Source organism: Bufo gargarizans, chromosome 6, assembly GCF_014858855.1.
Source record: "Bufo gargarizans isolate SCDJY-AF-19 chromosome 6, ASM1485885v1, whole genome shotgun sequence".
NCBI classification, from domain to species: Eukaryota; Metazoa; Chordata; class Amphibia; order Anura; family Bufonidae; genus Bufo; species Bufo gargarizans.
Window position 1 is genome coordinate 199,756,266 of NC_058085.1, and position 15,129 is coordinate 199,771,394.

The 15,129-nt window shown below is 43.9% G+C and overlaps 1 protein-coding gene across 3 annotated transcripts in view; it reads left to right on the plus strand.

The window, feature by feature from the left end:
• The window catches only part of DLG5 (discs large MAGUK scaffold protein 5), a 219,561-nt gene that overhangs the window by 44,840 nt on the left and 159,592 nt on the right, over positions 1–15,129 (plus strand). For all 3 annotated transcript variants that reach the window (XM_044296449.1, XM_044296451.1, XM_044296450.1), the window contains exons 2-6: positions 1,598–1,666; positions 5,185–5,353; positions 5,472–5,615; positions 10,628–10,811; positions 14,050–14,309. In XM_044296449.1, the coding sequence (XP_044152384.1) occupies positions 1,598–1,666; positions 5,185–5,353; positions 5,472–5,615; positions 10,628–10,811; positions 14,050–14,309 (826 nt within the window). The remainder of the gene's footprint in view (positions 1–1,597; positions 1,667–5,184; positions 5,354–5,471; positions 5,616–10,627; positions 10,812–14,049; positions 14,310–15,129) is intronic.

Consider the following 15,129-nt stretch of genomic DNA (forward strand, 5'->3'; position numbering starts at 1 on the left):
TCTCATTCAAAGAGTTCTCTTTATTTTCATGACTATGAAAATTGTAGAGTCACACTGAAGGCATCAAAACTATGAATTAACACACGTGGAATTATATACATAACAAAAAACAAGTGGGAAACAACTGAAAATATGTCATATTCTAGGTTCTTCAAAGTAGCCACCTTTTTTGCTTTGATTGCTGCTTTGCAAACTCTTTGCATTCTCTTGATGAGCTTCAAGAGGTAGTCACCTGGAATGGTTTTCACTTCACAGGTGTGCCCTGTCAGGTTTAATAAGTGGGATTTCTTGCATTATAAATGGGGTTGGGACCATCAGTTGCGTTTTGGAGAAGTCAGTTGGATACATAGCTGATAGTCCTACTGAATAGACTGTTAGCTGCTTTTTTATTGCCATAATACAAATTCTAAGTAAAGAAAAACGAGTGAGCATCATTACTTTAAGAAATGAAACCACTAGGAAACCACTGCTAAGGACAGGCAACAAGCAGAAGAGACTTGTTTGGGCTAAAGAATACAAGGAATGGACATTAGACCAGTGGAAATCTGTGCTTTGGTATGATGAGTCCAAATTTGAGATCTTTGGTCCAACCACCATGTCTTTGTGCGACGCAGAAAAGGTGAACGGATGTTCTCTACATGCGTGGTTCCCACCGTGAAGCATGGAGGAGGAGGATTGATGGTGTGGGGGTGCTTTGCTGGTGACACTGTTGGTGATTTATTCAAAATTGAAGGCATACTGAACCAGCATGGCTACCACTTGCAGCGGCATGCTATTCCATCCGGTTTGCGTTTAGTTGGACCATAATTTATTTTTCAACAGGACAATGACCCCAAACACACCTCCAGGCTGTGTAAGGGCTATTTGACCATGAAGGAGAGTGATGGGGTGCTGCGCCAGATGACCTGGCCTCCACAGTCACCGGATCTGAACCCAATCGAGATGGTTTGGGGTGAGCTGGACCGCAGAGTGAAGGCGAAAGGGCCAACAAGTGCTAAGCATCTCTGGGAACTCCTTCAAGACTGTTGGAAGACCATTTCAGGTGACTACCTCTTGCAGAGAATGCCAAGAGTGTGCAAAGCAGTAATCAAAGCAAAAGGTGGCTACTTTGAAGAACCTAGAATGACATATTTTCAGTTGTTTCACACTTTTTTGTTATGCATATTATTCCACATGTGTTAATTCATAGTTTTGATGCCTTCAGTGTGAATCTACAATTTTTATAGTAAAGAAAACTCTTTTGAATGAGAAGGTGTGTCCAAACTTTTGGTCTGTACTGTGTGTGTGTGTATATATATATATATATAGATAGATAGATAGATAGATAGATAGATAGATAGATATAGAGAGAGAGAAGAAAAGGATTACATACTTTAGAACTAAGCAGGTAGACTTTGAACGATGTGTTGATTGGCCATACTTTCCCCTTGAATACTGGAACTAAGTCAGTGGCTTCCATATAAATATGTATTGCAGCTTTCTGAATGCAGCCTTTTCCTTATTCTAGTATGGTCATCTTGGTTTTGATTTGTATAGCTAATTATCCAATGCCAATAAAGTCTGACTCTTCATCGGTGTTATCTCCTCTTTGTAACAGGCTCTACATACAGTGTCCTCACCACCATGCCTTCAGACTCAGAAAGCAGTGGATCTGTCAGCAGTGTTGGTAAGACTTTTTATGTGTGCAGTATATTTCCTGCCATGTTGATCTTGCGCTGCATGTTGTGGAGAAGGAGAAGCTGAGCAGATTAATATATAGTTTTAAGGGAAAAGGAGTCAGTAGTGCTAGTAATTTATTCATTTAAAGGGGTTTTCCTATCCCAGACAATGGGGACGCATCGCTACGAATGCCCCCATCTTCTGATAGGTGTGGGTTATAGGTGAGATTTTTTTTTATTTGATAGTACATAGGACCAGTGGTCGGAATAACACCCGCACAAGCATCATAGACGCCTGTTCAGGCTATTTTACTCCCTGGAAAAAAGTCTAAGGCGTACCAATGCGCCTTAGACTTTTCCCTGCCATTCATCAGCGCAGTGAGCGCTGTGAACGGCACAGGCAGCGCAGCGATGCTGCTGCCTGAAACAACCAATAACAAGGCTCTTTACAGTAAGGAGCTTTGTCATTGGTCAGTTTGAGTGGGCTGGTGGAGCTTATGGCACACCACTCTGAAGTGAGGAACGAGGCACATGATCGTCACTGGCGGGGTAAGTGGCCTTGCTGTGTGGTGAAATTTAGTGGGGGGCCCAGATCTGAGCGCCTTGTTTTTCTCTATAGTCTGAAGCACTCACCCGAGCACTGTCTCTCCTCCCTGCTGAGCGCAATACTGAAGACGGCCTCAATAGAAGGTTTATGGGACCGTCTTCACTACCGCGCTCAGCAGTGAGGAAAAGTGGCTGAGCGCTTTAGACTCCTGCTTATAGAAGTCAGCGAGGGTCTCAGCGCTGGACACGCCAACAGGAGACCAGCATCAAGCAACACCATCTTCAGACTTGGGTCTGACCGCCAGCTGCAAGGGCAGGTCATTCTATTATCCCATAGCCAGAAAAATAAAGAAGGAGCAGCTTATAGATGCAGCAGACTGTGATGTACCTGTGTACCCGGTGCAGGGCCCAGCACAAGCCTCCTGACTGATTCATAGATGTCACAGCAATACTGACTTACAGATACCCCATCTCTCATTGCCAATGCTAATCCTGGAGATAGTAGGGGGATAAGAGAGGATGCTGCAAGCATCATGAAACATAAGCCTACTACCCAGACCCTGCAGAGCACTGTGCTATGCTAAGCCTACTACCCAGACCCTGCAGAGCCCTCTGTGCCATTTTAAGCCTACATAGCCTCATACTGTGCCAACCACACCCTGCAGAGCTCTCTGCCACCCTAAGACTACATGGCCTCATACTTTGCCACCCTGACCCTGCGGAGCTCTGTGCCACCCTAAGACTACATAGCCTCATACTGTGCCTACCTGACCCTGCAGAGCTCTCTGTACCACCCTAAGACTACATAGCATTAGCATCCAATCTGAGACCGCTGCAGAGGAGGATGCCCTCATGTGCGCGGTGCTTTGTACTAAGTTGCCCCTAAATTCCATTTCCTCTGAGTGTAACAGTGTCCCCAGCTTTAGGTGTTGGAGGAATGGCTGTAATAAGAAGTCTACTGTTCACATCTATAAAGGCAAGAACTGGTGGCACTGTTTAGGTGGCAGTGGTCTTATGTTTAGTATATGATGTCAGCTAAAGTTAAAATTGTCTAAATTTGCTATTTATGCATGGAAGAAAGTCCTAGAGTACTAGTAATGGTTTCCCTGCATAAATAGCAACCCCTTTTAGCTATATAGCCCTTCGTATTAGCTATTTGAATTACTGTAAGTTTCCTACTCCTCATCTGCTAAAAATACTCCTCAAAAATGGTAAGAGGAGTATTTTTACTCTTCCCAAAAAAATGTAGCGCGACCTCTTCATACAACATTTTTGTACAGGAATTCACCTTTTAACAAAAGAACTACCATATTTTTCGCCCTATAAGATGCCCATAGGTTTTAGAGGAAAACAATAAGGAGAAAAAAAAAATGTCATTAGACCTCAGGTCAGACCACCAATCAGACCTCAGATGACAGCCCCAATCAGACCCCCAATGTTAAAAAGACCCCAACAAGACCTTTAGAATCAGACCTCAGCTTAGACCCCAATGTGAATGACCCCTAATCAGACCTCAGATAAGAGCCCCATGCCTCTCATGAGCTCCCATATCAGCCCCCATGCCTTTCATCGGCGTCCATTGCCATATTTCACCCCCCATAATAGCCCCCATGGCCATATTTCAGCCCCCATGGCCATATTTCAGCCCCCCATGGCCATATTTCAGCCCCCCATGGCCATATTTCAGCCCCCCATGGCCATATTTCAGCCCCCCATGGCCATATTTCAGCCCCCCATGGCCATATTTCAGCCCCCCATGGCCATATTTCAGCCCCCCATGGCCATATTTCAGCCCCCCATGGCCATATTTCAGCCCCCCATTGCCATATTTCAGCCCTCATTGCCATATTTTAGCCCCCATATCAGCCCCATTGCCATGTTTCAGCCCCCATATCAACCTCCATTGCCATGTTTCAGGCCCCGTTGCCTCTCATGAGTCACAGAACATAAAACAAAAATATAACACTTACTGTTCCTCTCCTGCTCCCTGACGCTGCTGCTCCTGTCCTCCAGCAAGATCCTCTTCCTCCTGCTGTCAGCTGTGCTGTGAACAGCCACTGCACAGCTGACAGCCAAGGACCAGGAAGCGGTGAGTACTGAGAGCCTTCCCGGTCCTCCGGTACTAATGAGCGCTTTCATAATGGAACCACTCATTAGTATTCAGCCCAATGCATATTATCGGGTGAAAAATACGGTATTTTTAACAAATATTGTGAGTTTCATTGTTGGCATTCGCATTATAGAACATTTGTTCCTGCTATGTCTGATTCATCGTATTGGAGTAACACAGTGCCGTGTGTAGGTGTGCCTGCTTGCACTGGTCGTGTAGTGATTCCTTGTTACTTGTTTCAGATATTTAAGACATGATGAATTGCCAGTTGTCTAAAAAGTCCACCAATCACTTTAACTACTTTATATGTCACACAGAAGATAAACTGACCTTAAATGAGCTACATGCGATTTCTCCTTTGGTTTTGCCGTGGACTTCATTCTCAGGCCGCATGTTATGGAGCAGAAGGAGCTGAGCAGATTGATATGTAGTTTTAAGGGAAAAGATTCAGTATAACATGGAGAGAAGGTTGTCAATCACTTATATGACCACCTCTGACGTCAAAGCCCAGAATGAGCAGGAATGAATAAATTACAAGGCACACTGAATAAATCTGCTCCTCTCCCCTCCTGCTTTATAACATTCAGTCTTCAGCTCTGACACCATGTTCCATGCGACAGGTTCTTTTAAAAAAAATATTTCTTGCAAGTTTGGGTACACTTTAAATTATTTAGCCCCAAAAAGAAAAACAATGACAGAAATGCAGAATTTTATTTTTAGTCACATTGTCTCAAGAGTGGCGTATCCTCCAAAATGGTACCAATGAAAATGACCAGATTTAGAAATGCAAATTATTCCTTCATACTATGGTTAACAATAGTTAAATGTTTTTTTAGTTTATTTATTTTTACCAATGTGTCTATTTTGTAGGTACGACTAATAAGGCCTCTTCCCCTCCCTTATCTACTACTGATAGCCGTCTCATGAGTGAGAAGTTAGACACCATACTGTCACAGTTGAGGCAAGTGACACGTGAGAGAGATGAGCTTAGGAAACGACTGGCTTTGTCTTCACCCGGGTCAACGTTTGACGACTGCAGGTAGTAACAGAGATCATCTTAACCGTCAGTCGCTTGCTAAAATGTTATTCTTATGCATGTTGTAATACAGAGTGTATGTTGAATGCATCAAAATATCTTTGTAATAATTTTTGTGCAGACCAAGCCCCAAACTTACACCAGACTATGAGCGACTGAAGGTGCAGTGCATGAAAGCTATGTCAGAACTGGAGGCATTACAGAGTCAGCACTCCAAGGCACTTAAAAAGTGTGAGGAGGCTGCAAAGGAAGCGGATTTCTACCAGTAAGTAGAGGAGTATGTGACAAATCTGACAGCCAAGGTATCGAGTTAATTCAGTTCTCACATGGAAGTTTCTATTCAGCATGTCTTTGGAGTGTGGGAGGAAACCGGAGTACCCAGTGGAAAACCATACATACTCCATGAAGATGTTGTCCTAACCACTGAGCCACTGTGCTGCCACAGTGCTGCCACAGTGCTATCGAGAGATCCATATTCGCTCATGTGCCATGGGTTGTAACCCATGCGCACAATTTATGACACGTGATCCGGTAGTGCCACAAGCATATAATTGGACTGAGAGCACAGTGCTGGCCCTTTTATCAAGGACCAATGAAAAAGTTGTTACTCTTATCATGGGGAGGACATGAAACAAAAAAAAAAACAGATAACCCCTTTAATGTAATCCTCTCAGATTTCCATAAAATGAAAATAATTCACTTATATTGACATCTTCAGTATAGGTGTTCATGCCGACAGGGCTTAAATGTCCTGGGATATATTGGCATCTCATTGTGACATGTGGAAACCAGCAGGGAAAGGAACAGATGTAATGAAATAAAATATCATTTTTAGCTACCTACCGTAGGTATCTCAAGGTCTCCTATTTTTATTTTAGGCCTAAGAACAGGTTTCGGATTCTCCTTGTAGAAATTCACGAAAAGGTGGAGGGACTTTAAAGGGGTATTCCTATAATTTTAGGTTTTCCTTTATACACATGATAGAGGGGATAACTTTTTGATCTCTAGGAACCCCACCAATCACAAGACATGGTGATAACCACATTGCTGCTCTATTCCTCTCTGTGGGACCTGTCGGAAAAAGTCCATAGGTGTACTTGCCTGTCTCCAGCAGTCCCATAGAAATGAATGGAGCTGCAGTATGCTACGTGCCGCTTTGTTCATTCCAGGTGAACCTAACATAGTACATAAGGCCGAAAAAAGACATTTGTCCATCCAGTTCGGCCTGTCATCCTGCAAGTTGATCCAGAGGAAGGCAAAAAAAAAACCTGCGAGGTAGAAGACAATTTTCCTCACTTTAGGGGAATAAAAATTCCTTCCCGACTCCAATCAGGCAATCGGAATAACTCCCTGGATCAACAATCCCTCTCTAGTATCTAAAGCCTGTAATATTATTACGCTCCAGAAATACATCCAGGCCCCTCTTGAATTCCTTTATTGTACTCACCATCACCACCTCCTCAGGCAGAGAGTTCCATAGTCTCACTGCTCTTACCGTAAAGAATCCTCTTCTATGTTTGTGTACAAACCTTCTTTCCTCCAGACGCAGAGGATGTCCCCTCGTCACAGTCCTGGGGATAAATAGATGATGGGATAGATCTCTGTACTGTCCCCTGATATATTTATACATATTAATTAGATCTCCTCTCAGTTGTCTTTTTTCTAAAGTGAATAACCCTAATTTTGATAATCTTTCAGGGTACTGTAGTTGCCCCATTCCAGTTATTACTTTAGTTGCCCTCATCTGTACCCTCTCCAGCTCTGCTGTGTCTGCCTTGTTCACTGGAGCCCAGAACTGCACACAATACTCCATGTGTGGTCTGACTAATGATTTGTAAAGTGGCAGGACTATGTTCTCATCACGGGCATCTATGCCCCTTTTGATGCAACCCATTATCTTATTGGCCTTGGCAGCAGCTGCCTGACACAGTTTTTTGCAGCTTAGTTTGCTGTTTTATTAAAATTCCTAGATCCTTTTCCATGTCAGTGTTACCGAGTGTTTTACCATTTAACCACTTCAACCCCGCTAGCTGAAACCCCCTTAGTGACCAGGCCACTTTTTACACTTCTGCACTACACTACTTTCACCGTTTATTGCTTGGTCATGCAACTTACCACCCAAATGAATTTTACCTCCTTTTCTTCTCACTAATAGAGCTTTCATTTGGTGGTATTTCATTGCTGCTGACATTTTTACTTTTTTTGTTATTAATCGAAATTTAACGATTTTGTTTGCAAAAAAATGACATTTTTCACTTTCAGTTGTAAAATTTTGCAAAAAAAACGACATCCATATATAAATTTTTCGCTAAATTTATTGTTCTACATGTCTTTGATTAAAAAAATGTGAATTTCTGCTTTTTGAAGCAGCTCTGACTTTCTGAGCACCTGTCATGTTTCCTGAGGTTCTACAATGCCCAGACAGTAGAAAAACCCCACAAATGACCCCATTTCGGAAAGTAGACACCCTAAGGTATTCACTGATGGGCATAGTGAGTTCATAGAACTTTTGATTTTTTGTCACAAGTTAGCGGAAAATGATGATTATTTTTTTTTCTTACAAAGTCTCATATTCCACTAACTTGTGACAAAAAATAAAAACTTCCATGAACTCACTATGCCCATCACAAAATACCTTGGGGTGTCTTCTTTCCAAAATGGGGTCACTTGTGGGGTAGTTATACTGCCCTGGCATTCTAGGGGCCCAGATGCGTGAGAAGAAGTTTGCAATCAAAATCTGTAAAAAATGACCGGTGAAATCCGAAAGGTGCACTTTGGAATGTGTGCCCCTTTGGCCACCTAGGCTGCAAAAAAGTGTCACACATGTGGTATCGCCGTACTCAGGAGAAATTGGGGAATGTGTTTTGGGGTGTCATTTTACATATACCCATGCTGGGTGAGAGAAATATCTTGGCAAAAGACAACTTTTCCCATTTTTTTTTTATACAAAGTTGGCATTTGACCGAGATATTTATCTCACCCAGCATGGGTATATGTAAAATGACATCCCAAAACACATTGCCCAACTTCTCCTGAGTACGGCGATACCAGATGTGTGACACTTTTCTGCAGCCTAGGTGGGCAAAGGGGCCCAAATTCCTTTTAGGAGGGCATTTTTAGACATTTGGATCCCAGACTTCTTCTCACGCTTTAGGGCCCCTAAAAAGCCAGGGCAGTATAAATACCCCACATGTGACCCCATTTTGGAAAGAAGACACCCCAAGGTATTCAATGAGGGGCATGGCGAGTTCATAGAAATGTTTTTTTTGGGCACAAGTTAGCGGAAATTGATAATTTTTATTTTATTTTTTCTCACAAAGTCTCCCTTTCCGCTAACTTGGGACAAAAATTTAAATCTTTCATGCACTCAATATGCCCCTCACGGAATACCTTGGGGTGTCTTCTTTCCGAAATGGGGTCACATGTGGGGTATTTATACTGCCCTGGCATTTTAGGGGCCCTAAAGCGTGAGACGAAGTCTGGAATATAAATGTCTAAAAATTTTACGCATTTGGATTCTGTGAGGGGTATGGTGAGTTCATGTGAGATTTAATTTTTTGACACAAGTTAGTGGAATATGAGACTTTGTAAGAAAAAAAAAAACAATTTCCGCTAACTTGGGCCAAAAAAATGGAGCCTTATGGGGGGGGTGATCACCCATATAGACTCCCTGATCACCCCCCTGTCATTGATCACCCCCCTGTAAGGCTCCATTCAGACGTCCGTATGATTTTTACGGATCCACGGATACATGGATCGGATCCGCAAAACACATACAGACGTCTGAATGGAGCCTTACAGGGGGGTGATCAATGACAGGGGGTGATCAGGGAGTGTATATGAGGTGATCACCCCCCTGTCATTGATCACCCCCCTGTAAGGCTCCATTCAGACGTCCGTATGCGTTTTGCGGATCCGATCCATGTATCCGTGCATCCGTAAAAATCATACAGACGTCTGAATGGAGACTTACAGGGGGGTGATCAATGACGGGGGTGATCAGGGAGTCTATATGGGTGATCACCCCTCTGTCATTGATCACCCCCCTGTAAGGCTCCATTCAGACGTCCGTATGCGGATCCGATCCATGTATCCATGGATCTGTAAAAATCATACTGACCTCTGAATGGAGCCTGACAGGGGGGTGATCAATGACAGGGGGGTGATCAGGGAGTCTATATGGGATGATCAGGGGTGATCAGTGGTTCATAAAGGGTTAATAAGTGACAGGGGGGGGGGGTGTAGTGTAGTGGTGTTTGGTGCTACTTTACTGAGCTGCCAGTGTCCTGTGGTGGTCGATCCAAACAAAAGGGACCACCAGAGGACCAGGTAGCAGGTTTATTAGACGCTGTTATCAAAACAGCGTCTAATATACCTGTTAGGGGTTAAAAAAATCGCATCTCCAGCCTGCTAGCGAATGATCGACGCTGGCAGGCTGGAGATCCACTCGCTTACCTTCCGTTCCTGAGAGCGCGTTCACAGGAAATCTCGGATATCGCGAGATGACGCACGGATGGTCCAGGAGGAATGAATCAACCACCTTCTGGACGCATCCGTGCGTTAGGCGGTCGGGAGGTGGTTAATAAGTACGGGTGACTTGCATTATTCCTTCCCATGTGCATAACTTTACATTTGTCAGTGTTAAACCTCATCTGCCACTTATCTGCCCAAGCCTCCAATCTATCCAGATCGCTCTGTAGCAGTATACTGTCCTCTTCAGTGTTAATTACTTTACACAGTTTAGTGTCATCTGCGAAAATTGATATTTTACTATGCAAGCCTTCTACAAGATCATTAATAAATATATTGAAGAGAATAGGGCCCAAACCTGCAGGGTATGGCATCCCCTCCTCGTCTTGGGATTAGTGGCTGTCCCAACGGATAGGATAAAACTTTAGATTACCCCTGGATACCTTTTTGAGGGGGGGAAAACCCTGTCTTCTGTGCTTCCTTTATGTGTCTGTCCTGTAAGTTAACATCGGACTCCTTTAAAACAGGGTTCAAAATTAGTTGCCATTGTGGCGGGGTTTGGCTCTCTGTTCTCTGTGACTGCATGCAGCTCTATCTACCCAGCAATAATAGTCTTACACAGCCACTAGTTGAGACTGTTTTCTTCTTTTCGGGTAGCAATTTATTTTAGGACAATACGCATGTACTGATCAGAAGTAAAAGGATGACAAAGATGGTTTCCAAATAATTATCCTCTAGTTCTAGCAATTGTACATCTGATATCACAGTAGAAATTCTTCTTTTGCAATATTTTTTGTCCCTGTTTAGTACTCTTCACAGCCGTGTTTTAAGTGACCAAACGCAGCTCCAAGAGGATAGTGAGAGTTTGCGCAGGAAACATACCCAACTACAGAGAGAGTTCACCCATCTCCAGCAGTCCTGCCAGGATCTGAAGAGAATGCATGATGCAGATCAGAAGGAGATCTCTGAAATGCGCAGACAACAGCAACTGGTAAATTTACTTGGATTTATTTGTAGTATATAAGCGAGTCATTGGGAGTTATTTGCAAAAACCAACATTTTGCGCTGGTCTTTTGCAAAGTATTAAAGGGAACCTGTCACCTCCAAAAGTGATATAAAACTGCCAGCATTACCTTAAAGCAGCCCCCAGTCTGTAACTGATCATGTGTGTGAGCCAGAAATTCGTCAATCCATACTTGTGAAAAACGCTTTTTTAATCTCCCTGAGTGCTCTGTTTGCAGTGAGCTTGAAGTCAAGGGGGCAGCGGCCTCCTTGTTTCAAGTCAAGCAATGCCCGCCTCTTACCCGTCCCCTCCTAACTATGATTTACATATTTACCATTCCTTGGGATCCTGCCAGTCTGGAGCCTGCGCGGTGATCTGCTTGTGACTGCACAATCCTGTCTCGGGCTCCGGCAGTCAGCTGGGCATAATTTTGTAACTGCGCATGCAGTTATTTATTTATTTTCGTCCCTGGGTTTTCCATCTTGGCATACCATAATACTCAATGAGCCCTGTAGATAAAGGTCAGGATCCGGCAATGCTGCCGCTTGCACTGATCTTGCAATAATATCAGTCCCAGTTACAGTAGAAATTGGCAATACAAAACTGTAGTGTTGAATGCTCCCCAGGGTCTTGTAGGATCTTATAGGGGCACAAAGTGTAAAGTAAAATAGAATAAAAATAAATAAAGGCAAAGTAAAAATAAGGTCACTTTGCAAATTCTTGCAACCATAACTTTTAAAATTATGGACAACAGAGGAGGAGCCTCTATACATAACAAATATAACAAGACAGCCCAGCGGGCAAAGTAATACATACAAAAACAGTGTGACCAGAGGTTTGAATAAAAGCAGGAACGTTCTCACCCGGTTGTTGATCAGGATGTCTCATGGAGAAGACTGGGGGTGAAGAACGGTCCTTGGATGCTTCTCGTTCACACACAGAAAGATAGATGAGCCCCTTCAAGGATGGTTGGAGGCGAGATGGTTAGCCCTAGGCAACCCTAAGAAGGGGGGGCAGGGGCTAGTAAGCCCTACCTATCTACACGGGGACTTACCCCGCAAGGAGCGTCCCCGTCCGGATACCTGTCCCTGTGGGGACAGAAACCCTAGTAGTCCCTAAGAGATGCTCCCTACGTGTCACGTTTCAGTTCGTTCACAGAATATCATCAGGGGAGATAGATGGTACACACAGGGCTATGGATTGGGCCTGTGCGACCAAAGAGACAAAATAATACTAAAAAGGGTATTTTTAGGACATGGGTCAGAGGCCTAAAAAAGTGTGGGGCCAGTCGGGCTAAGACACACGGGGCATGACCGCATTGGACGTGTTAATCGATATAGATGCACCAATGGGTGCCAGCTATGCAGTAACACTTGGGCCACAGGGACGATCAATCCAGGGGCAGGCTGTCGGCCTGCCCCTGGATTGATCGTCCCTGTGGCCCAAGTGTTACTGCATAGCTGGCACCCATTGGTGCATCTATATCGATTAACACGTCCAATGCGGTCATGCCCCGTGTGTCTTAGCCCGACTGGCCCCACACTTTTTTAGGCCTCTGACCCATGTCCTAAAAATACCCTTTTTAGTATTATTTTGTCTCTTTGGTCGCACAGGCCCAATCCATAGCCCTGTGTGTACCATCTATCTCCCCTGATGATATTCTGTGAACGAACTGAAACGTGACACGTAGGGAGCATCTCTTAGGGACTACTAGGGTTTCTGTCCCCACAGGGACAGGTATCCGGACGGGGACGCTCCTTGCGGGGTAAGTCCCCGTGTAGATAGGTAGGGCTTACTAGCCCCTGCCCCCCCTTCTTAGGGTTGCCTAGGGCTAACCATCTCGCCTCCAACCATCCTTGAAGGGGCTCATCTATCTTTCTGTGTGTGAACGAGAAGCATCCAAGGACCGTTCTTCACCCCCAGTCTTCTCCATGAGACATCCTGATCAACAACCGGGTGAGAACGTTCCTGCTTTTATTCAAACCTCTGGTCACACTGTTTTTGTATGTATTACTTTGCCCGCTGGGCTGTCTTGTTATATTTGTTATGTATAGAGGCTCCTCCTCTGTTGTCCATAATTTTAGATTGACCGAAAATAAATGCTAAGTTTTATCCCTCTGTCCTACGGGATTAGTACTTATTGCTACCTAATTTTGGGATTTAGTTGGCCTGATTGACATACCTGGCCCTTTAGTTGATTCAACCATAACTTTTCTCAATATCAAAATCAACTTTACAGAAAGGGGGCATAATTTTAAAAAGTATTTTAGTTGCATTTTGTGCTAGTGAAAAAAACATTTTCAGGCTATAAAAATAAAAAAATACTAAAGGTAAAAATTATATTAAAATAAAGGCTTCTCCTGAACAAGGTTGTCATAGAGTCAGTAAGTCCTCTCTACTGGTCATCTCTACTGGTCCTTCCCAACACCTCTCCCTTACATCTAGTCTGCTTTCTGGAAATGTTCCAGCTCTACTCTGCATGGATCCAAGTCCAGGTTGAGCTTGAATGTCAGTTTCCACATTTTGCATGTGTCCTGGTTCCTGGCTGTACACTGACCAGACTGATTCCCTCTCTAGTTCAGACTGGTTTAACTTATTAGCTTAGACTAACTCTAGGAGAATGTTCTGACTCCTTTATTTATATAGCGGATAACACCAGCCCCATCTAGTGGTGCATACAGAAAAACACAGCATAAATATACATTACACAGAAATACATTTTTTGCAATTTCTTTTAAAGGTGGTTGTCTCATCATAGACAATGGGGGCATATCGCTAGGATATGCCCCATTGTCTTATAGGTGCGGTACCTGCACCTATATAGAGAATGGAGCCCCGCAAGGTGGTGGCTGGAGGACTCCGGTCCGGCCACCACCAAGCCGGCTCCCCATAGAAGTGAATAAGAGCGTACCGCGCATGCCAGCGCTCGGCTATTTTTACATAGAAAATTAATGGAGGGCGGCTGCGCATGTGCAGTGCGCCCTCTTTCACTTGCGGGGCTCTGTTATTGATTATAGGCACGTGTCCCTGCGATGGGACCTGCACCTATAAGACAATGGGGGCATATCCTAGCTATATGCCCCTATTGTGCATGTTGAGACAACCCCTTTAAGTTTGCAGTATAACGCAACTCCTGGAAAACGAAGTTATAAAAATCTATGACATTATATTATTGCTTATTGTGCCTGTTCTGCATTAAATACTAATTGTTTTCTGTACACGGTAGGTTGTGAAACAGAACGGTTCTTCAGAGCTAATTAACAAGTTATACGACACTGCCTTAGACAAGCTGGAAATTGTGAAAAAGGATTATGATTCCCTACGTAGACAGTACAATGAGAAAGTCTCTAGTCACAATTTGGATTTAGGGCGGCTGGAGCAGAGTGAGGAAGAAAAGAGAAGCCTTCAGAAGCAACTGGAGGGATTGATGAAGCAAAGAGATAGTGCTATGCATCTGCAGCACCAATATTCCTCCTCCATGAGAAGGTAATAGTCTTATGCGTCTGAAATAGAATGCCATTATGTATGGAATCAACAGGTCATAAATTATTTTAAACTGTTGGGACCTCTTGGTGTCACCAGATACAGTGAGAAACAGAAGTATTTAAACACCCTGCAATGTGGGGTCTGAAATTCACATTGTAGGTGCATTCCCCCTACGAGAGACAGAATAAAAAAAATAAAATCAGGAAATCCCATTGTATGATTTTAAAGACTTTATTTGTCTTGCACTGCTGAACATAAGTATTTGAACACCTGAGAAAATCAGTGTTAATATTTGGTACATTAGCCCTTGTTTGCAGTTACAGAGGTTTCCTGTAGTTCTTGACCAGGTTTGCACACACTACAACAGGGATTTTGGCCCACTCCTCCACACAGATCTCCTCTAGATCTGTCAGGTTTCGGGGCTGTCGCTGAGCAACACAGAGTTTCAGCTCTCTCCAAAGATGTTCTATTGGATTTAGTTCTGGAGACTGGCTAGGCCACTCCAGAACCTCGATATGCTTCTTACGGAGCCACTCCTTGGTTATCCTGGCTGTATGCTTCGGGTCGTTGTCATGTTGGAAGACCCAGCCACGACCCATCTTCAATGCTCTGACTGAGGGAAGGAGGTTGTTGCTCAAAATCTCACAATAAATGGCCCCATTCATCCTCTCTTTAATACAGTGCAGTCGTCCTGTCCCCTTAGCAGAAAAGCACCCCCAAAGCCAGAGGTTACCACCCCCATGCTTCACAGTAGGGATGGTGTTCTTGGGATGCAACCCATTTTTCTTGGGATGCAACCCTTTTTCCTCCAGGCACGACG